Here is a 24,386-nt window from a genome sequence, read left to right as displayed (position 1 = left end):
TCTTTGGGGCAATGCTTTCTTGCATCTACTTAGTACTTAATTAAATGAGACATGGCTTGCAATTGTACCACATCCCTATTACGTTACCACTGTAATTTTTTCTTCTATAGTATTTCCTAAAAATTTGACTAATACAGTCTCAAATTATTTATGCCATCAGTAAATCTTCCACTTCATAAATGAAAGGCATCACAAAGAGATACAGCAAAATAAAATTCAAAGTCTGATACCAGTCTAAGTTTAGCTCTAAATGAGACAAAAGATAAGGAATTACTGTTTTTAATGGCAACAAGCCTTTGGTTATTCAGTGGTTGGACTCAGGTCTTTAAGCATTAGCTAGAAATATAGACCAGAGTTTTCAAAATGTTTCTACTGAAGGGCTGCTAAATAGCAGAAGAGTAAAAGGTTCTTTATAACCCTCAAAGCAATCAGACATCATTTAACATGAATATAAACAAATAAGACAGCAGCCCAAAGCACATTAAGTCAGCATAACATATTAACATTTGAGTATCATTAACTAGGAAATTAATATGAGAGACAAAAGAACAGATACAATTTCTTAAAGATTTCTTACATCAGCAGTTCCACCAGTCTCCTACATACTCCTGCATCAATGACTGCTTGAATTTTATCATTGGGCCCATCTGATAGATAAGACAGAGCCCAGCAGGCATCAGCCAATACATCAGTGTCACTGACAAAGAGCAACCAGGAAAGCACATTCAGACAGGGGGAAACCTGTAAAGGGAAGATGATATGGTTATGGAATTCAACAGACTAAAAGCAAGAAGTGAGGTGGGAAACTCCAGAAGGCAACCTGGCACACACCTGGTGATTTTGGGGATGACTTTTTAGTACTTCTGGAAATGGGAGTAATAAGTGGCCAAGTGACATTTCCATCTTTGGGAGTGCTGTCAATGACCTTGCAATTTACTTTGATGAGGTGATCAGAGCCCAAGGAAAACAATTTTTTTGGGGGGGGTTGTCTTTTTAGGGCCAGACCTGTAGCATATTGAAGTTTCTAGGCTAGGGGTTGAATCAGAGCCGTAGCTGCCGGCCTACGCCACAGCCACAGCAAGGGATCCGAGCTGCACCTGTGACCTATACCACAACTCAGGGCAACACCAGATCCTTAACCCACTGAGCGAGACCAGGGATCAGACCTGTGTTCTCATGGACACTTGTCGGGTTTGTTACCACTGAGCCATGACAGGAACTCCAAGGAAAATAATTTTAAAGAGCAAGTTTTATATATACCAGTTCTCAGAGTGAGACTCCTTGTCAAAACACACTCTTTGTGAACCAGAGGTAGAGGAATTTTCATAAGGGCTAAAGCTAGGAAATTCTGCATTTTAGCTACTTTGTTATGAAGAAAAAAATGCCAGATTTTAAGATTAATTCAGAACTTTTTTTAGAGGCAGTGAAAATTTATTCCAAATTAAAACATGCAACAAAAAAAACTTTTTTTAGAAATAAAATTCTAACATTTTAAATTTTATCAAAAATTATTTCTCATAAGCATAATCCCTACCTTTGCAAATTCTGGAGGTGGACTTTTCCCTCTACAGAGATTAGACAAAGCCCATACTGCATTCCGGGTCATGGTCAGGCGGTTTTGCTTTGAAAATAATCTGTAAGTATGATGATACAATAGTAAATGATATAATGGAAATGAATTATCTAATGGCATAATACAAATATCTATCATTTAATGCTATTGATAAACAGATGTCTTCAAATAGCTCTTCTCCAGAACAATAAAGTTTAATTAATTCTAACACAAGGAACTCAGAATTCTGGCACTGGAATAACAGGATGCCTGATGGCTGATCCAAACAAGTTCATAAGAAAATATCTATAATGAAAAGTAACACTAGGAAATTCAAAGTGATTTCCAACGATGTTCTGCTTTTTCAGGAACTTCTCTTATTTTTATTACTCATAAAAAATAAAAAGAAAGAGACTTACTGCAAAAGAGGAGGAAGAATATTACAGTCTAAGACATAGTCCCTGCACATGGTACTATCTCCAGCAATGTTGCCAAGGGCCCAGACTGCCTGTGAAAGAATTATTCATTAATGTCAGGCTGCAGAGTTTTTCTCATATAGTAGTTAATCAACATATATTATTCATGGACATTATCTATTAATATCCCTAAGTTCACTCGTCAAATGAAACAGTTGTATTGGTGGAAAAAGATCAGTAATATTATAAAGTATACATGTGAACACTCATGAAAGTAAACTTATTAAAAGGAGGTACGAGTTGTTACACATATTCTTTTATCTTAGAGGACCCCATCCTTAAGTAACATTCCATACAGCTCTTGGAACTTAACAGATTTAAATGGCTTACTCAGCTGATTAAAAATGTATCTTAAGCTTGCTTATTAAAAAAAACAGTGAACCAAGAATTTAAGAGCAATCGAAATGCAGAAAACTTTGCTCAACTTTTGGGGGTGAGAGATATATTATCTTGACTGTAATGACAGTTTCATGGGTATATACACCTGTCAAAACCTATCAAATTATACACTTTAGGAGTTCCCATTGTGGCACAGTAGAAATGAATCCAACTACTAACCATAAGATTGCAGGTTCCATCCCTGGCCTCACTTAGTGGGTGAAGGATCTGGTGTTGCTGTGAGCTGTGGTGTAGGTAGCAGACACGGCTCAGATCCTGTGTTGCTGTGGCTGTGGCGTAGGCCAGCAGCTGCAGCTCCAATTCGACCCCTAGCCTGGGAACTTCCATGTGCCAAGGGTGCAGCCCTAAAAAGCAAAAAATAAAAATAATAAATTATACACTTTAAACAACCATAGTTTATCATGGGTTGACTTTACCTAATAAAGGTGTAGAAGAAAATCATGTTCATTTAACAGTGATTTACATTAATGAATTTGATAAAGTTTACAATAATTAAAAATTCAGGTTTCCAAGTGATTTTCTGCACAAATGTGGCAAAGACCTGTTACTTCAATGTGTTGACTGAACTAGAGATTACAGGGAAAAAACTCAGTAACTGCTCTCACAGTGTAAAAAGTATATCTTTAAGACTAAAAGAATTTCAGGGTTGGAAGGGAAAGATGTTTTCATGTTTCTTGGAGAAATTCTACCTATATTCACATGCAATTTTCTATTTTGGTCAAGTGTAGATTTCTAGAACATTCCTTCTATGTGGAATCATGGACTGTCATGTCCAAGTGGTAACATTGAGACTCTGAATATAAGACTGAAAAGAAAATTTGTATTCTTCGAACTGCTTCTCTTTACTTGTTTGATCTTTTACCTGCTCCTGGACATCTTCAAACTCTGAGCTGAGCAACTCTATGAAGATAGGCACAGCTCCTGCTTGAATCACAATCCGGGTCTGAAGAGAATTTCCTGAAGCAATATTTGTCAGTACCCAAGCTGATTCAAACTATAAAGATAAAAATAATTTCATTATCTTATTAGAATTTAATAGCTTATCTACTTACAACAATAAGGTTTTCTGCACATGAAGAAAAGAACCTGGGAGATCAATATTGGCACATAATCTATCAAGTAAATACTATAAAGAATTCTCAAAGAAATACCTTAGCCTAGAGGAATATTCAGGATGTCTAAAATTTCAGATCCAAGTGGAACTGACATGAGACCATAAGAAGAATGAGGGAGTGCTTCATATACTGATATGAAATGATTTCCCGAGATACAAATGGGGGGGGGAAATAGTGTACATTAATATGTTACCATACTACATTTTCTAAAAGAGTTAAGAAGGAATATATACACATTAATTTACTTATTACACAGAATACTTCTTGAAGGAGTCACCATAAACTATACTTGTTATTTACATAGAGAGGTCAAGGTGAATGGGAAACGAATATGTGAAGGATAGACACTTATCACAGTAAAGCTTTTATGTACCCTTTGTCCTTAAACCATGTTTGTTATGTAGTAAAAAATAAAATTAAGTAATTTTTATAAGATGGGCAAAGCAAAATGAGGAAAGAATGTTAGTATAAAATATAGGCAGAGTGAAAAAAGCAAAAGATAATTTAAATGAAAAGTAGGCCCAAAGGAGTTAACAGGCATACAACTAATAGAAATGGCAATTTCAGAGCATAAGAGCTTCTAATAAATGAAAAGTCTCCAAGACAAGGCATAAAGGTAAAAAGAAGGCATGAAGGAAATTATGGCCAACAATAATACAGCACATATTAAAATCTAAGAGAGAATTCTTAAAATTCTATTTAGAGCTCTTAATTAAACTTCAGTTTTGTTTCCTTCTCCTATTTTGTCTTCTATTTAATATTCTTTAATGAAGCACATATGTGGGGGGAAAAAATTCAGTGACATGCCCCTTGAATGAGAAATCAATGAAAAGTCATCCAAAGATGGAGTTATGGCTCTTTTAAGCTTTTGGGTCAACTGAAAGACAACTGTCATATGGAACACTGCCTTATGCCTTCCATATGGAGGTAGGGGAAGATGGAAGAAATGGGAAGACAATCTGATTAGCATAATCCAAAGCTACATAAATGACAGCAGAAGACACTCAGAGAAAAGGATATTCAAAAGAAACTTATAAATGCGATACACATAAGTGAGATAAAGTGGTTTGATAGCCAGCTAAGACACTGATATTAAAGCAGCATGGAGGCCCAGACTAGAAGTATCACAGTTAAAGGGAAAATTTTCTGTCTAATAACTTTTTGCTGTAAGAGGAGTTCAGAATTTTAAACACTGAATATCACAAAATAAAAACTCATCACATATCATCTCTGTAGTTAAATTACTACTCAAACCAGTGTTCATACCCCTTTCAATCTGTATGTATTGAAACCTGACCTATAGCACTTTTTACTTTAAAAGCATTACTCACACACTCTCGGGTGTTCCTTCAACAACACAGAGAAGCCTGGCTTTTCTAGTTTATGAATGAGGAAATGATCAGAAAAAGATACAATAATGTGAGAAAAAGAATGTATGTGTTACTGGGTCACTTTGCTATACAGTAGAAAATTGACAGAACACTGTAAAACAACTATAATGGAAAAAAATAAAAATCATTTAAAAAAAAGAAAAAGATCCAACAATCACTAATGATTTGAGTAACATTATACAACCAGTCAAAGAGAACTAGATTACAGCCTCCAAATCTAGTAGGCTTATGAGCCCAACCACAGTTTCCTCTCGAAACATATCAATAACATTGACAAGAATCTTTCAATTGCTTGCAGTTTTGGTATCTAGGGCAAGAAATTTCAGATAATGATCTGCTACATTATTTAGCGAATGCTAAAAGGAAAACAGAGTTCACTTAAAAATGTAGTTTCTTTTGATTCCTAGGAAAATTAACTAGTAGAGACATATGAAGTGAGTACAAAAGCAAACCTTTCCTACAAGAAGGAAGGCTCCAAGCTCAACAAAGAGTTATCAGTATTTGAGACCAAGCCAAAAAAATGAAAAACTGAGGAAAAGCAACCTGTAAAGAATGAATAAGATCAGCATACATACCAATCTATATCAAAGAGGGAAAGGTCTGCAGTGAGCCTTTGATGCAGAAGAAATGGTAACAATAACCTAAGTAGATAAAGGATACACTAAAGTTATCAATGAGAAGAAACGAGAATACTAATTGCTGCCAGAATTCAAACTGCTGTTTGTTCTGATGAGATTTAACACCAAAGGTCTCCCAGAAAAAGAGAATTCCTGAAGCTAGTGAAGTAAATGGAAAAGCACAGTGACAATAATTAGGAAAATGGAGAATAAGTAAATAATAGCCTGGACATGGATGGAAGAAAGTTGGATATTAGGACATCCTTAACAAAAGAAAAATGTATACAATTACATTTATTACTAAGAAGTATATAATGATTATAACCTCTGAATGCAAAGAAGATTCAAGGTCTTTCTTGGTAAGAATGGAAATCAGAAAATAGTTTGGTCATTAATGGGGACAGAAGTAGATGAATAACTATAACCAGAAGGCCACTGAAAACTCAAATCATATTCATGAATTAATGAGACATTAAAACACATACACGATGTCAATTACTTTGATATTTACCTTCTAAAAACTCATCAAGCTATATTTGTGCAATTTTCTATACCCATGTGTCTATGTGACATATATGTATGTATGCATGAGAGAGGAGGAGAGGAGAGAACTAGATTACAGCCTAGTTTCTACAGCCTAGTTTCTACAGAGATAGAAAGAATGAGAATTCCCTAAGAGGAAATAGGCCCCTGATAAAGTGTTAGAAAAAGCAATTTTCAGGGAGTTCCTGTCGTGGCGCAGTGGTTAACAAATCCGACTAGGAACCATGAGGTTGCGGGTTCAGTCCCTGTTCTTGCTCAGTGGGTTAACGATTCGGCGTTGCCGTGAGCTGTGGTGTAGGTTGCAGACGCGGCTCGGATCCCGCGTTGCTGTGGCTCTGGTGTAGGCCGGTGGCTACAGCTCCAATTGGAGCCCTAGCCTGGGAATCTCCATATGCCGCGGGAGCGGCCCAAGAAATAGCAAAAAGACAAAAAAAAAAAAAAAAAAAAAGGCAATTTTCAAATATGTTTAATATGTAAGAATGTTTTTTAAAAACTGGTTGTACTTTGTACTACATAGCTTCTGTTTCACTGGGTACTGTGGTCATTTTTTTGGGCTGGTGACTGTTTTGGCCTCAGGTCCCAGACTAGAATTTAACATGAAAGAGAACTGCGAAATGGAAATGCCCAGGGCTGATAACAAAAACAGCTACATAAAGTCATAACAGAAATGGCCAGCAAAAGTAATTTTAAGTAACCATGCAACTCAAGAAAAACTCAGCAACGTGATGAAATGAGAAAAACTGAAGGAATGGTACCACCTCAAGTAACAGCCAAAATAACTATAACCTTTACTTTCTCTTTGTTGTTTTAAATTACTGTATTATTAGTGTTCCAAGAATGGCATCATGCAAAGAAACAACCTGTCATGCAGCTGTGATTGCTTATGAACTGTAATTCCATTATTATTTTTCACTGTCTAAAAAATTTGCTAAATAAGTCTACAACTAAAATCTGAAGGGCACACTGAAGATTTGCTACGTTCTTTCTTTCCTTTCTCAATCTCTACCTTCTGGTGCTCAGTTCCTTAAATAAGGAAAATGAGAATCCAAAACTGAAGTACTTCTGACCTCCTATCAAGTTTCCCACTCCAGGTTGAAGTACGCCTGGTTCCCTTTCTCCATTTGGATCAGGACTCTGTTGCTGGCCACTTTGCCGGTTCCACTCTGGTTCCTAGCAAATGCCAGGCTCACCTGGAGAGCAAGTGAAAAGAGAGGCTCACATCAGAAAAATAAACCCAGATATCAAACTCTGCAGAGAACAGTGCCTGAGTCATCTGAGCAACCTCTAAAGATAGGTAGAGGGATCAATGAAAATGGGAAAAGACATGGAAGATGAAGGCTTACTGCAGTTTATCACGTGAAGCTTTTACTGGGGATAAGGAAGGTAGAAATGGGAAAACTAAACCAATTTAATTCAAATTTACAACTTTAAGAGGAGTTTCTGTTTAATGATTAGAACTAGGAGGCAATTTACTTACTTCTAGCTATTTTTATAAGCTTCTGAAGAAGGTTTGGGAATGCAACATCTCAGCACAGGAAAGGAGGGTACCAAGACGTTGGGCCTGGACTTAAAAAACAAAGTGGGTCCAGGTAATACACCATAAGGCAGACCAATCTCATGTCAAGGGCTCCAGTATGTCTGAGGCCTACATGTCACTAAGCTTGAAAATACTGTTAGTTAAATGGCACTGTCTGCTTCCAAAATCCTAGATTCCACCCATGTTCATTTTATTTGAGGGCAAGTGAGATCTGGGTAGCACTGCCAAAAGCAGACATTTTTATCTCCCTGGTCTGAATTATCCCACTGATTTGGAGAATGAGGAAAGCCAGAAAGGAAGTGAAGAGACCCTTCACTAGGATTCACAGTTCTTCATCTATAGAATGGATTAAATTTATTCAAGGATTTATTACTGAGTTTAGCTATTATGACCATATACTACTCTCTTTTTAGAAGAGAAATGGCAAACACTCCATTCCAAAGACATACTATTCGAACTTCTATTAACCAGGCAGGAATATCAGGGACAATTTACATTCTAGTGCTCTCCAAGAAGACAGAGGAAGGACTATCCACCAAGTTTCCCAGAGCGCATCTAATTATTTGAGCAGGAAGCTTCCTGTCTCTAAAGTTTTCATCAATATACTTGCTCCTCCTGCTTCTGGGATGGTCAAGGTTACCCATTAGTCACAATGGAGAAAGAATGCCATTTTGTGCTTAAATGTACACAGGAGAAGAGCTGGGGATGATAACCTTTAGATAATAAACAGGTTGGTTATCTCTCAAGGTCTCTGGACAGCTGAGGTGCAAATTATGAGGTGGTCACTTCCAGAGGAATTATTTCTCAATCTTTTAGCCTAATTATTAGTTTGCATAAGGGTGTAATCTGAGAATTTAGATGACAGCAAAATAGAGACTTCTGAAGGCTTTCGTCTTCAAATACGTTAAGATACAAACTCTAGGATTACAGAATCAAAACTGATGTAGATTTCACAAGTGTTAGCCAGGAGAGGGCACTGTCTGAGAGAACACACTGTGTTCTTCAGGGAATACTGGAGAAGGCAGGGATGGGGAAAGGCCCATTTCTCTGACATTTTTCATTTTAGGACTAGAAGGTTATACCATCTTCCTTTAACACATTAAGAAACTGGACCTCTGCAAGCACTTACTAAAAACTGCTAAATCCGGGAGTAAGTTTAATATCTCCAAATTACTCTCACTGTCAGAGATAGGATAGAAACATATTTTCACATGAACAAAATGATAATTTTCCCTACCTCCCTCTTCCTACAAAGCTTTTCAAATGATAAACTGCAGTAAGGCTCTTCATTTGGTCCCTCTGGTTCTCTTGACAGGTTGCTTAAGGGCTCAGGCTCTGTTCTCTGCAGTGTTGGTTGTCTGGATTTCCTTTTTTCTGAGAAAAGTCCTCTTTCTTTGCTTTCTAGGTGAACCTGATTATTTTCCAGGTGTCTGGTGATTCTGGCCTTTGATGGGGACCAGAATTACAATCCAGGAGGCAGCTAGCAAAACAGAATCTTAATTCAAATGAACTTGGGAATTAGTAAGTGTCAAACTGGAGAAGAGAAACTGACGGAACACTGAAGTACTCTACCTTTTCTGGATTTCTTGTTTTTCCTCTGGAAGGAACTCATCACCGCAACAAAAAGAGTACAAGAAGAAGGAAGATGGAAAAGGAGAGAAAATTTCAAGACAAAGCATAAAGTCTTATGAATTACCAATAATGTTCTGGACAGTAAGGAACCTGGGGAGAGGAGCTGTCTCTTATAAAAACGCCCCAGTCCTTATTACAGCCTTAGAGTAAGGAAAAGTAAACAAGAGAGTCAAAGTTATCTTTATGATTAACTTTTTATTAACAAATATTCACTTGGAAAAATTATCCCATTCTGTGATCTATGTGGGACCTAACTAACCTTTATAGTTGCAGAATCTTTCTAAAGGGTCTGAGCTCCTCAGATTAGATCCTACAAGTGAGAATTTAGGTATCACAGGTATTTGATAAAGAATAACAAAGAAATCAATTCAGTTGGTTACCCTAAGGAAGTCTGGCTACTGAAAAATTACCAGTTTACTTAAGATCTAACTTTATTCAGGAACAATTTTTTTTTTTCCTTGTCTTTCTGCCATTTCTTGGGCTGCTCCTGCGGCACATGGAGGTTCCCAGGCTAGGGGTCAAATCGAAGCTGTAGCCGCGTCTGCAACCTACACCACAGCTCATGGCAATGCTGGATCCTTAACCCACTGAGCAAGGCCAGGGATCGATCCCGAAACCTCATGGTTCCTAGTCGGATTCGTTAACCACTGAGCCACAACGGGAACTCCCCCCCCGCCTTTTCTTTTTGGCTTTTTAGGGCGGAATTCACGGCATATGGAAATTCCCAGGCTAGGGGTCTAATCAGAGCTGTAGCGCCAGCCTACACCACAGCCACATCAATGCCAGAAACGAGCCTCATCTGCAACCTAACCCACAGCTCACAGCAACACCACATCCTTAACCAACCCACCAAGGCCATGGATTGAACCCGCCACCTCATGGTTCCTAGTCTGATTCATTTCCGCTGAGCCATGATAGGAACTCCAGAAACAATATAATATTTTAAAATTTCTAGATAACTCAAGATGAGAGTCAATTGATAGTTGGTTCTTTTTACTATGAAAATTATCTAATCTACAAAGTTGTAGAATTTCCTCTTGGAACCCCTATACAACAGTATTGATAGACTAACAAGGCAGAAAGGACAGGGATTCCCAAAAAGGCTACCTCCTTGTCAGCTCTTTGAGGGTGGGGTAGGGTGGGAGAGGATTAATTAGGACCAGTTCGGGATCAGTGAGTCTCTGATCTAGCCCATGTTACACAGCCCTGCGAAAGCCAACAAGCATAATTTAAAAATCCCTCAAAAGCAAATTTTACATAGCCCACATTTAGGTCCTTATAATGGCTCGTCTACTGCAAGCAATTCTCTTTTAGGTAAATATGATCCACAATCAACATAAAATAATCTTTTACATGATGGAAAATGGTAAGAATTTTAAAGAGTAAAAACCAACGGTCTGGATATTAACAAAGCTATCAAAGCAGTTTGCAATGCATCTGTTAGAAATACCACTATCAAAAAATTAACACATTATATAGATTAGAGTTAGTAACAAGCCTGTATACAAAATCTAAGCATGCCAAGGGAATTATGCTATGAGGCAAGAAATGAAAAACGGTTCGCACCTGCAGGGTACAATTCTCTTTTCGTTTGAGGAACTCCACAAACCTGGCCACTACTCCTGGTGTGCTGATGACTTCATCAATAGGAGGATTAGGTTCTGTCTCCCCATAAAATAAAAGAAGAAAAACAATCATTTGATTTCAATGCAAAGACTTTATAAAGCTCAAAGTTAGTTCATAATATCCCCCCTCCATTTTTAGCATCTCTTTCATGTTGGAAATTAAAAAAGAAGAAAAAAAAGTAAAACTGAGTTTGGTCACTTTGAGACTAGAGTAACTTAAAACATTTCACAATAAGGTAAACCTTAATATGGAAATGACAGCAGAGTTCTTAAAAGTTAAACTTAGAAAGTTGTGGGGGGGGGGAACATCAAAAGATAACCACTGTTATTATTCTGGTAAACTTCCTACTAGCTCTTTTTCTGTATCTGAGTTTTAAGTCTCTCCTTTTTATTTAACATAAATTGTCTTAAGAAACTGGATTAGGAGATTCTGTGCTTTCAAGGTCTAATTTTATAGCTATAGCAATAAGTAGAAGCAGGCAAGGAATCACTAAGACTGGCTTGCCAAACGAATCTCATTTTCATTTATGACAACAGACTATCTTTTTTTTCTTTTTTGTCTTTTTAGGGCCACACCTGCAGCATATGAAAGTTTCCAGGCTAGGGGTCCAATCAAAGCTGTTGCTGCCGGCCTATGCCACAGCCACAGCAACCGCCAGATCTGAGTGGCGTCTGCGACCTACACCACAGTTCATGGCAACACTGGATCCTTAACCCACTGAGCGAGGCCAGGGATTGAACCCATGTCCTCATGGTTACTAGTAGGGTTCATTAGTGAGATCCACAACAGGAACTCCTGACAGTAGACTATCTTAAAGTCATCCAATAGAAACTTGCTGGGTTAATAGATAAAAGTGTCCTAAACAATAAGCACTGTAATTTCAGCAAAAGATCTGACAAAGCCTTTGATGACATTCATGTAGCAACTTAAGAAAAATAGCACCTGGAGTTTCAGTTGTGGCTCAGTGGAAGTGAATCTGACTAGTTTCCATGAGATGCAGGTTCGACCCCTGGCCTCACTCAGTAAGTTAAGGATCTTGCATTGCCCTGAGCTGTGGTGTAGGCTGCAGACGCAGCTCAGATCTGCCACTGATGTGGCTATGGCATAGGCCAGCAGCTACAGCTCCGATGTGACCTAGCTGGGAACCTCCCTATGCTGCAGGTGTGGCCCTAAAAAGACCAAAAAAATGGGAGTTCCCATTGTGGCTCAGTGGTTGATGAATCTGACTAGGAACCATGAAGTTGTGGATTTGATCCCTAGCCTTGCTCAGTGGGTTAAGGATCCAGCGTTGCCGTGAGCTATGGTGTAGGCTGGAGACGCGGCTCAGATCCTACATTGCTGTGGCTCTGGCATGGGCCGGTGGCTACAGCTCCGATTCGACCCCTAGGTCGAACATGCCATGGGAGCAGCCCAAGCAATGACAAAAAGTTAAAATAAAAAAAAAAAAACACACACTCAGAAAAATGGCAGCCCGATTATAGCACTACTAGGGATTCTTAGCCAAATCCATCTCCTGACTGAAAGAGGTGAGTAATAGTTCAATGCTAATTTGGAGCAAGCTATAATGGTGTGTTCTTTGCCTGGTTAGACATTTGGTAGGGATGGGGGAGGGGAGGTAGGTAGCCTGAGCCTATGGCATGCTTAAGTTCCTTGGCCAGGGATAAATCCCACACCAAAGCAGTGACAATGCTGGATCCTTAACTCACTGAGCCACAAGGGAACTCCTGGTTCAGCATTTCATCAACCATTTGTATAAACACAAGAAATAAATTTGATGATTACAATAAAAATAAAGCAGCTAATACACTAGATTAGAGAAACAAAATATAGAAAGAACAACAATAAGCCAAAGTTGGCAATAAAACAACAGGGGTAAAGGAATTTTTTAAAATTGCTTTTAAAAAGCAAATTTTTTTTTTGTTTTTTGGGGTTTTTTTGTTTTGTTTTTGTTTTTTGCTTTTTAGGGCCGCACCTACAGCATATGGAGGTTCCCAGGCTAGGGGTCCAATTGGAGCAGCTGCTGCCAGCCTATACCACAACCACATCAAAGCCAGATCCAAGCAATGTCTGCAACCTACACCACAGCTCATGGCAACACCAGATCCTTAATCCACTGAGCAAGGCCAGGGATCGAACCCACAACCTCATGGTTCCTAGTCAGATTTCTTTCCACTGCACCACGACGGGAACTCCCTTAAAAAGCAATTTTATTTTATTTATTTTTTGGTCTTTTTTTCTTTTTAGGGCCACACCTGCGGCATATGGAGGTTCCCAGGCTAGGGGTCTAATCAGAGCTGTTGCTGCCGGCCTATGCCACAGCCACAGCAACGCAGGATCTGAGCCTCATCTGCGACCTACACCACAGCTCATGGCAACTCGGGATCCTTAACCCACTGAGTAAGGCCAGGGATCAAACCTGCATCCTCATGGATACTAGTCAGATTTGTTTCCATTGAGCCATGATGGGAACTCCAAAGTTCTAGAATTCTTACTTGCCCAAATGACAATAAGTGTCATATCCCAGTCTATTCTATTTATATGTATTTTTTAAAAAGGTTGTTACCCTGCCTACCAATAAATCCATACTTAAATTTCAGTGATACACTGCTAACATTAAAGTCAACAATCACTGCTTTTTCAAATGATGTTTTAAGTTTTTTTTAAAAAGGAGTAGAGTTTTGGAGTTCCTGTCGTGGCACAGTGCTTAACAAATCTGACTAGGAACCATGAGGCTGCGGGTTCGATCCCTGGTGTTGCTCAGTGGGTTAAGGATCTGGTATTGCCATGAGCTGTGGTGTAGGTCGCAGATGCAACTTGGATCCCGCATTGCTGTGGCTCTGGCGTAGGCTGGAGGCTATAGCTCTGATTCGACCCCTAGCCTGGGAACCTCCATATGCCGTGGGAGCGGCCCAAGAAAATGGCAAAAAGACCAAAAAAAAAAAAAAAAAGTAGAGTTTTGGAGTTTCCGTCATGGCTCAGTGGTTAACGAATCTGAGTAGCATCCAGGAGGACACAGGTTCTATCCCTGGCCTCACTTAGTGGGTTAAGGACCCAGCATTGCCCTGAGCTGTGTGGTGTAGGTCGCAGCCGAGGCTCGGATCTGGAGTTGCTGTGGCTGCAGCGTAGGCCAGCAGCTGTAACTGATTCTCTACCCCTAGTCTGGAACCTCCATATGCCAAAAGTGTGGCCCCCCCAAAATAAATAAATAAATAAAAAGGAGTGGAGTTTCTCAACCTTAATTAATACGAAATAGTGCTACTGTTCTTATCACTTTAAGATCTTTTATAAGGGAGCTCAGAAATGAAAATAATGCTGCCTTCTTGTCCTGGTGAGAACATAAAAATAAAAAAAGGAAATTCAAAAGTTAGTCATGGCTCATAATATACACATGTGTATGCATTCTTTTATCCTGTTGATAGACATATTCCAAAGCAAGTTATCTATGGTGTGAAAAATAGATTAAGGCAAAGTAATATTTTGTAAGTAAATGAAAAACATTTAACATATTCAGAACTCACCTTTTGAAAGCAGTTTTCTGAATTTCTGTGTTGCTGAAAGCTGTTGCTCTGGGCTATTGGAAAATATCATTTCAATCATGTCGGAAGTAATAACACCACCCTGGCATTACAAACGAAAGGCAAATGTAATAAAGTTGTAACTTAAATTCAAAGGAAAACAAAAACAGTATAAATCATGGCCAAGTTATTGCGTTAATTATATTTATCTATAAGAGTTACACAAAGGTAGGATAATCTTTGCATGAGGAAATATATGAGATGATCATGTGATGAAGCCAAAAATCTTCATCTATCAGCTTTTCATGACCTTCAAATCTAAAGCAGCTACTCTAGCTCTATCACACCATTCTATTTTAATCTTCTGCCCAGCCTTTTCACTATTAGTTATTCTTTGTAGTTATCTATTTATTGCTTCGATTCCCCCAGTACATGAAAGCTAAATGGCTGGTGTAGGGTAGATGCTCAACAAATAACTACTGAATGAGTATAGAGTAGTCTTGTATAATTCAGATTCTGGCCATTGCCAAATTCAACAGCTGACTCCTAAATTTATTTGAAATTTGTTTTATTAAAACTTTTCAGTTTCCCACTATTTTCTTGCTTTATTAGTCCTTTCCCATTTCCCACTACAACCCACTCCCAGTATTAGTAGTTAAACTTCCTTTTCAGGATCACTTGTCACAATGAAATAAAGTTCTTATCATTTCATGTAGGGTAACAGTCAACAAAATAGGTGACGATGAAAGTTTGCACTGAGTTATAAATGCTAGATGGTTGGTAAACAACACCTAATACTTAAGAATAGCCTATGGGGAGAATGAAGCATTCTGCTCTTAAAAGTCAGAAAAGTAACTCCTTTGAAACTTTTAGGTCTGATTTCTGAATTAACAAAAGTATCTACATGATTCTGTTATGAATGTTTCCATATATATCTTTGTTTTCTTTCTTCTCTTATCCTCTTACCATATAAACAGAAGATGTACATTCACAGTATTTAAGTATTGTTTACACCATGGTATTTAAGTTATAGGCTATCAAGAAGAGAAGAAACATCACCCGAGGACTTCGCATCCTCTTCTAGGGAAAAGGTTAGTGCATTTTCAGTTGCATGCAAGACAGCTATATTTCATTATAAGGAGGTATGACTTTGTCATTGACTTTATCTGAGACTCATGGTTTAAGGAGGTGGGTTTGGATGCCATGACGACAAGGTATAGACTAGGACAGTCAATTTTATGTGTCAGCTTGGTTAGGATATGGTACCCAGTTATTTGGACAAACACCAGCCTAGATGATGCAGTGAAAAGTATTTTTCCAGATGGCATTAACATTTAAATCAGTACACCTGAGAGAAGTTCAAAGTGCAGGTGTGTCTCATTCACTCAAGTGAAGGTCCTAAAAGCAAAGGCTAAGGTTTTTGAAGAAGGAAGTCATCCTCAAAATTACAATATCAACTTTTAACCTGAACTTCCAGCCTACTCGCTTAAGCTACAGATTTCAGACTTACCACCTCCAACAATAGCATGTACCAATTCCTTAAAATCAAACAACTGATGGATCAACTTCTCTCTTCCTCTGCCTCCACCCCAAGTTGATTCTTTTTCCTCTGTAGAACCATAACTAATACAGTCCACAAAATACTTCATTTAAAATACACTTTAAAAAAAAGGGCATTCCCGTCATGGCGAAGGGGAAATGAATCCAACTAGGAACGATGAGGGTGTGGGTTTGATCCCTGGCCTCACTCAGTGGGTTAAGGATCCGGGGTTGCCATGAGCTATGGTGTAGGTTGCAGATGCGGCTTAGATCTGATGTTGCTGTGGCTGTGGTGTAGGCCGGCAGCTGTAGCTCTGATTGGACCCATAGCTTGGGAACCTCCATGTGACGCAGGAGTGGCCCTAAAAAGCAAGAAAAAAAAACAAAAAAAAAAACAAACAAACAAAAAAAAAAAACAGATCAACTTCCTGAAGGGCCTAGAAGAATTCACCCCAAAATAATGTTACCAACAATGTCTACATGCATAACAAAATAATCTAAACTGCTCTAATTCCAAAAGAAAACTGGTCCATAAATATTGGAGATACACAAAGTAAAAAAAAAGAAAAAGAAAAATCTATACACTATTGTACATAATGTTACCATTTGCGAAAAAGGGGGGGGATTTTTCTCAAAAAGAATAAATTATAATCTATCAACAGTAATGGCTAGTGGGGAAAGAAAATGGGTGACTGAGGTATAAGGAAAAGATTTTTCTTTTTCTGAAAACCACATATATGCTCTATTAAAGCATTATACAATTGCTCGAACTAAACTGGAAATCTAGATAGGTATGATCCATAAAAATAAGGCATAATTTTTATCTGTTTATGTAACCCCAAGAAAGTTACAATATGAGTTATAACAGAAAATTCCAATAGTTGTGATGTGGAACTATTTTTTTTTCTTTTTTTTTTTGTCTTTTTGTCATTTCTTGGGCCGCTCCTGAGGCATATGCAGATTCCCAGGCTAGGGGTCAAATCGGAGCTGTAGCCACCGGCCTACACCAGAGCCACAGCAACATGGGATTGGAGCCACATCTGCAACCTACACCACAGCTCACGGCAACACTGGATCCTTAACCCACTGAGCAAGGGCAGGGATCGAACCCACAACCTCATGGTTCCTAGTCGGATTCGTTAACCACTGAGCCAGGATAGGAACTCCGATGTGGAACTAATTTTTAAAAGCATATGAATTGTCTAATTTTGTACCTGAAATGGGTAACAAATTGGGATTTTCCTTAAAGTATCCTTTGTTAAGTTTGAAGGAATAGTTTTATAATTATCTTTTAAGTTTTAAGAGCTGAATTAATCTTCAAAATTTAGTTAATTCTGTTTAACTTCATGTATTATTTAAAATAAAACATTTAATGAACCATGAGATTATGGATATGGCTTCCTTTTAAAAATGAAATGCCCAAGTACTTTTTGCAGCCATCTAACCTTTTTTTTTTTTTTTTAAACCTTCAAAAGAGATTTAAACCTCATCTTCTCAGAAAAAGAGTAAAAAGAGTTTCTTTCATTATCCTACTTACTGGTGCCATTTCCATGTTATTAATCTGGGCCTCATGGAAGCCTCCATCTGACATAACTTCTTCTTCTGTTTCTTCTTCTGCTGTAGCAACATTTCTTCGCTTGAATAACTAAAACAATAAAAAGATTGTTACTTAATTCTAACACAAGGTAGTTTAACATCCAAACACCAGATATCCCACTTTTATTTTATTTTTGTCTTTTTAATGGCCACACCAACGGCATATGGAGGTTCCCAGGCAAGGGGTCAAATCAGAGCTGTAGCCACTGGCCTACACCACAGCCATGGCAATGCCAGATCTGAGCCATGTCTGTGACCTACACCACAGGTCATGGAAACACAGGATCCTTAACCCACTAAGCGAGGCCAAGGATCGAACCTGCATCCTAATGGATACTAGTCAGATTTGTTTCCACTGAACCACCATGGGAATTCCAAGGTACCCCACTTTTAAAAGGCAGTAAAGATGGAGCTTTTACAAAATCACTTTCAAAATTCTAGTTTGTAAAAAAAAGAAGAAAATTCTAGTTTGTGCTTCCTTCAACCTTTCCTGATGAGCGATTATTTCAGAATTCTCCAGTCTTAGAATCTAATGCAATTAATTATCACAATATAATACCACCAACACTTGATGAGGTAAAACTCACTGAGAGAGGCCTAAACTACATGACATATTTTTTTAAAAAAGATTGAAAAATGAGCTGGGGCATGCTTAGTCATTTCCTTTTTTACTCTTGAAGTAGGTGATAGGATAGTCTTATCAATACATCAGGGGAAATGAGGATTAAAAACGATGGCAGGATGACTTAATACCTCCCTCCTAACCCTAAAGGACAGTGGATCAAGGCTTCTTGACCTTTCCAACCTGTCCAGCAACCAGTGATGACAAACGACTACTGCTTGAACACTACTTTGGAAGTATCCATTAATTTGTGTAGGAAAGTAGTTCTCAGTAAAGGCAACACACTAAGGTGACTTCCATTACATCCTTAAGAGTCCTAGGCAATACACTTATTCATCAAGCTATAAAAAATAACAATAACTTACCCTGTCACCCTATATGACTAAAAGAGCAGATGAAACCCCTAAAATAATGGGTTTCAGATATTGGCCAAGAGGTAGCAGAAGCAGCGATCTTTCCAAAAAGAAAAGAAACAAGATTAGTCCTATAATTGCTTCAGATTGCCTGGACAGAGTTTCTAGGCAGAAGCATAGATAGGGTGAACCCAAACAGGGTCTAGAGGCTCCTTCAATTGAAGGGACAGCATTTACAACTGAGGAGGCTAAGATACCTGGAATCTACAAGGGAGAGTACTGAAGAGACATACACACACAAAAAAAACCCCAAATCCACAGAAGGTTCCCCTTAAGGTGTGTAAGGAAACGGTCAAAAGCTGGAAGAGAAACTACCTTCAAGGAACAGGCAGAACAATTCTGGATGTCACATAGGTCAAGAAATCATTTGTATTTCATCTGGCTGGAATAGAAAAGAAGTCCTAATATAAGGGACACTGAGTACCATACTCCAACAGACACTGACTCAGAAGTGAGACTAAATTAGTCCTAGATAAAAGATTCTTCTGGTCCAACCCAATGAAACATAAAAGCAAACTGGTTCCAAGTAACTTAACCACATCCAATGACAAATTCAGAATCATATGTATTAAAAGAATACAAAAAGCTCCAATGACAAAGGAGATAAAATTTACAACACTTGGCATTCAATCACTAACTCCCAAACATGAAAATAGGAAAAGACTAGCCAAAAGGAAAAGAAAAACTAATCATATCCATCAAAATCACCTTGAAATGAAAAAGATGGCAGAGCTGTACAAGGGCATTAAAATAGTTGCTATAAATACATTCTATGTATTCAAAAAGTAGAGAAAAAGTATAACTATGAGAAGGAGAGATAGGATGATATGAGAAAAAAAAAACCAAACACCTAGGTATGAAAAATAAAATTATTCTTTTTCTTTTTTTTCTTTTTATGGCTGCACATGCAGCATATGGAAGTTCCCAGGCTAAGGGTCAAACTGGAGCTACAGCTGCCAGCCTAAGCTACAGCCGCAGCAACACAGGACCCAAGCCACATCTGTTACCTACACCACAGCTTGCAGCAGTGCCGGATCCCTAACCCACCGGGTGAGGCCAGGGTTCGAACCTGCATCCTCATAGACACTCTGTTGGGTTCTTAAGATGCTGAGACACAACAGGAACTACCAACAAATACAATTTTTCAAATGAAAAGTAAGCAAGATGGGATTAAGAGGAGATTAGATGCTGTAGAAGAAAAGATCAGGAGTTCCCATTGTGGCACAGCAGAAATGAACCTGACCAGTATCCATGAGGATGTGGGTTTGATCCCTGTCCTCACTGAGTGGGTTAAGGACCTGGCGTTGCTGTAAGCTGTGGTGTAAGTCACAGATGCGGCTTGGATCCTGTGTTGATGTGGCTGTGGCACAGGCCAGCAGCTGTAGCTCTGATTCAACCCCTAGCCTAGGAACATCCATTGGCTGAGGGTGTGGCCCTAAAAAGCAAAAAAAAAAAAAAGAGAGAGAGAGAGAGAAAAGATTAGTGAACTTAAGGGCACAGCAAAATAAAAGAAATGGAATAAAGGCCAAGAAAATATGAACAAAACATAAGTCAGCTGTGGGACATTAAGTGGTCTAGTATACATGCATTGGAGCCCCAAGGTTGGGGTATGGGAATATACTTGGAAAATTAATGGCCAAAATTTTGCAAATTTTGTTAAAAATATAAACCCAAATCCAAAATCTGAAAGGACTCCAGAAAGAAATATGAAGAAAACATAACAGGACATCCTATCGAACTGTTTAAAATTAGGAATAAAAATATAATCTTAAAGCACCAAAGGAAAAAAAGACATTTTACAGGCATGCAAGGAAACAAAAAATAAGACTGACAGCAGAGATGCTGCTGGAAACAATGGAAGCCACAGAATGTGGATCACACAAATTTAAAGTATCAAAAGAAACTGCTGATACAGCCACGACAGGAGTTTCTCAAGAAATGAAAAAAGAATAAAATTGTGCCATTTGCAACAATGTAGATGGACCTACAGAGTAACACTTTAGTGACATAAGTCAGACAGAAAAAGACAACAGAAGAAGCCGGTTTAAAAAAAAAAAAAAAAAAAAAACCACTGGAATGGGAAAAAAGAGCTGCAAACAATGCAACCAACAAGGGCTTTATTCCAAAAATATACAAACAATTCAACAACGACAACAAAATAGTCCATAAAAAATGGGCAGAAGACCTAAACAGACATTTCTCCAAAGACATCTGGATGCCCAGTAGAAACATGAAAAAATGCTTACCATCACTAATTATTACAGGAATGCAAATCAAAACTACAATGAGGTACCACCTCACACTGGTCAGAATGGCCATCTTTATCTACAAATAACAAATGCTGGAGAGGGTGTGGAGAAAAAGAGAACCCTCCTATACTGCTGGTGGGAAAGTAAATTGGTACACTCACTATAGAAAACAGTATGGAGGTTCCTCAGAAAACTAAATATAGAACTACCATATGACCCAGCAATCCCATTCCTGGGCATATATCCAGACAAACTGTAATTCAAAAAGATACATGCACCCTTATGTTCACAGCAGCATTATTCACAACAGCAAAGACAGGGAAAACAACATAAATGTCCACAGACGAATGAATTAAGAAGACGTAGTACATATATGCAATGGAATATACCATTCAGTCATAAAAAAGAAACAATGCCAATGTTTATTTTATATGGAGTAGTTTGTCTCTTAATCCCGTATCCCTATTCTGCCCCTCCCCACTTCCATCTCCCTACTGATAACCACTAGTTTGTTCTCTATATCTGTGAGCCTGTTTCTCTTGCTACATAAATTTGTTTTATTTTTTAGATTCCACATATAAGTAATAACATGGAGTATCTATTATCCTCTTTTCTTTTTTTACATTTTTAAAAATTAAAGTATAGTTGGGAGTTCCTGTTGTTGCTCAGTGGTTAACAAATCTGACTAGGAACCAAGAGGTTGCAGGTTCTATAACTGGCCTTGCTCAGTCGGTTAAGGGTGTTAAGGGTCCGGCGTTGCTGTGAGCTGTGGTGTAGGTTACAGACGCGGCTCAGATTCCCCCGTTGCTGTGGCTGTGGCGCAGGCCGGTGGCTAGAGCTCCGATTGGACCCCTAGCCTGCGAACCTCCATATGCCTCGGGAGCGGCCCTAGAAAAGACAAAAAGACAAAAATAAATAAATAAATAAAGTATAGTTGATTTACAATGTTTTGCTGAATTCCACTCTGCATCAGTGACCCAGCATACATATAGAATATACACACACATATACATACATACACACACACACACTTTTTATATTATCTTCCATCATGGTCTATACCAAGAGATTGGATATAACTCCTTGTGCTGTGTACTGTACTGTATATACAGTAGGACCTCACTGCTTATCCATTTTAAATGTAATAATTTGCATTTACTAATCCCAAACTCCCAGTCCATCCCACTTTCTCCCCCTTCCCTCTTTGCAACCATTGGCAACCACAAGTCTTTTCTCTATGTCTGTGAGTCTGTTTTGTAGATAGGTTCGTTTGTGTCGTATTTTTGATTCCACATGTAAGTGATAGCATAATGATATCTGTCTTTCTGACTTACTTCTCAGTATGAGAATCTCTAGTTGTATCCTGACCCAGTATAGAGACTAAGGATCTGGCATTGCTGCAGCTGTGCCTCAGGCAACTCTGACCTGAGAACATCCATATGCTGCAAATGCGACCATAAAAAAAAAAGAAAAAGAAAAAAGGTAATTGACAATTTAAAATAAAAGTAAGAGCAAACTAACACACTAGAGGTTTATTTAGTTTTGTATTTTGACAATTTAAAATAAAAGTAAGAGCAAACTAACACACTAGAGGTTTATTTAGTTTTGTATTATAAAAATACAAATAAACTATTTCTAAACAATGACAATGACAAATGAAAACTGAAATTTAAGATATCATTTACAATATCATCAGAAACTATGAAATAGAAAAAAAATCTAACCAAATGTGCAAGACACATATACCAAAGATTACAAATCACTGAAAAATTAAAAACCTAAAAAGTGGAGAGATAGACCATGCTTATGAGTCAGAAGACTCATTATTATTAAGGTATCAATTCTCTCCAACCTGATCTACAGATGTAACACAATCACAATCAAATTTCCCATAAGTTTTTGTGTACAAATTGATAAGGTGACTCTAAAGTTCATATAAAAATGTAAATGACCTAAAACAGCCAGAAGAGTTTGAAAAGAACAAGATCAGAGGGCTAACACTACATGATTTTCAGACTCATTGTGAAGCTACAGTAACCAAGACAATGCAGTATATAGGAGATAAACAAAGAGACCAATGGAACAAAGTAGAAGTTCAGAAGCAGACCCACAACAGATATGGTCAATTGACTGTAAAAGGTTACAAAGCAATTCAATGGGAGAAAAGAATATTTTCAGTAAACGGCACCTGAACAAATGGATCGCCAAATTCCAAAAGAGGTCTGTTTCACCTTACCTTACATTATATACAAAAATTAAACATAAGTGATCATAGACTTAAATATAAGAACAATACAACTTCTTAAAGAAAACATGAGAAAATCTTAAGTGACCTGAAATTTGGCAAGACTTTTAGATTATATTAATATATAAAAGCATAATCTATAAAAGAAAAAAACTGATAAACTGAACTCCACAGTCAAAAACTTTTGCTTTTGGAGTTCCCATTGTGGTGCAGTGGAAACTAATCCAGCTAGTATCCATGACGATGCAGGTTTGACCCCTGGCCTTGCTCAGTGGGTTGGGGATCTGGCACTGCCATGAGCTGTGGTGGAGGTCACAGACACGGCTCAGATCACACCTTGCTGTGGCTCTGGCATAGGCCAGCAGCAACAGATCCAATTAGACCCCTAGCCTGGGAACATCCATATCCCTCGGGTGCGGCCCTAGAAAAAGACAAAAAATAAATAAATAAATAAGTAAATAAAGGACTTGTATCCCGAAGACAAACAACTCAAGTAAAAAAGCAGGATTCACTAAAGTAGACATACGGATAGCAAATAAGCACATGAAAAGATGCTCTCATCTTTATTAGGGAAATGTAAATTAAAACAAAAAATGACATACTACTACACAAACCTTACAACAGCTAAAATGAAAAAGACTGACTACACCAAATGCTGACAAGGACATAAAACAACTGAAACTCTCATACTCTACTGATGAGAAGGTAAAATAATAGGACAATCCACTTTGGCAAACAGCAGCTTCTTAAGTACACATTGACTTAAAGCACATCTGGTCATTCTGCTCTTAAATATCTATCGAAATATAGGTCCATACAAAAAGCTGTCCATGAATGTTCACAGCAGGTTTATATGCAACCACCAAAAATTGGAAAAAATTCAAATTACCATTAACAGGTGAATAGAGAAACCAACTGTGGTTTGTTCATACAATAGAACACTACTCACCAATAAAACAGAACTACTGACACACAAAATGAATCTCAAAATGATCAAGCTGATTGAAGGAAGCCAGATAAAAAAGAATACACATTGTGTAATTCCATTTATGAAAACTATAATCAATGGTGACAGAAAACAGGCCAAAAGTCGCTTTGAGACAGGATGAGGGGGTGGAAAAAAGGTACTACAAAAGTGCCAGGAAAGTTTTGGGAGAAATAAATATATACATTGTCTTTTTTAAAAAATTATTAAAGTATAGTTGATTTATGTTTCAAGTTCTGTTGTACAACAAAGTGATCCAATCACACACATGTCCCTATGCACTATCTTAATCACAGTGATGGTTTCACAGATAAATATGTATGTCCAAACTTAT

At 38.0% G+C, this 24,386-nt stretch overlaps 1 protein-coding gene across 1 annotated transcript in view; it reads right to left on the bottom strand.

The window, feature by feature from the left end:
- KPNA1 (karyopherin subunit alpha 1) overlaps positions 1 to 24,386 on the bottom strand; it is a gene marked incomplete at its 5' end in the record, with an annotated part of 55,742 nt that overhangs the window by 16,066 nt on the left and 15,290 nt on the right. The window contains 7 exon segments of the mRNA NM_001163405.1: positions 578 to 741; positions 1,535 to 1,634; positions 1,972 to 2,060; positions 3,290 to 3,421; positions 10,829 to 10,923; positions 14,407 to 14,506; positions 17,480 to 17,587. Of these exon segments, the coding sequence (NP_001156877.1) occupies positions 578 to 741; positions 1,535 to 1,634; positions 1,972 to 2,060; positions 3,290 to 3,421; positions 10,829 to 10,923; positions 14,407 to 14,506; positions 17,480 to 17,587 (788 nt within the window).

The sequence above is a fragment of the Sus scrofa genome, chromosome 13, assembly GCF_054392235.1.
Source record: "Sus scrofa isolate SSC_HxYL_T2T_F1_AM1 chromosome 13, Sscrofa_HxYL_maternal_Yorkshire_Landrace_v2.0, whole genome shotgun sequence".
Lineage (NCBI taxonomy): Eukaryota > Metazoa > Chordata > Mammalia > Artiodactyla > Suidae > Sus > Sus scrofa.
This window is presented reverse-complemented; position numbering and strand designations above follow the sequence as displayed.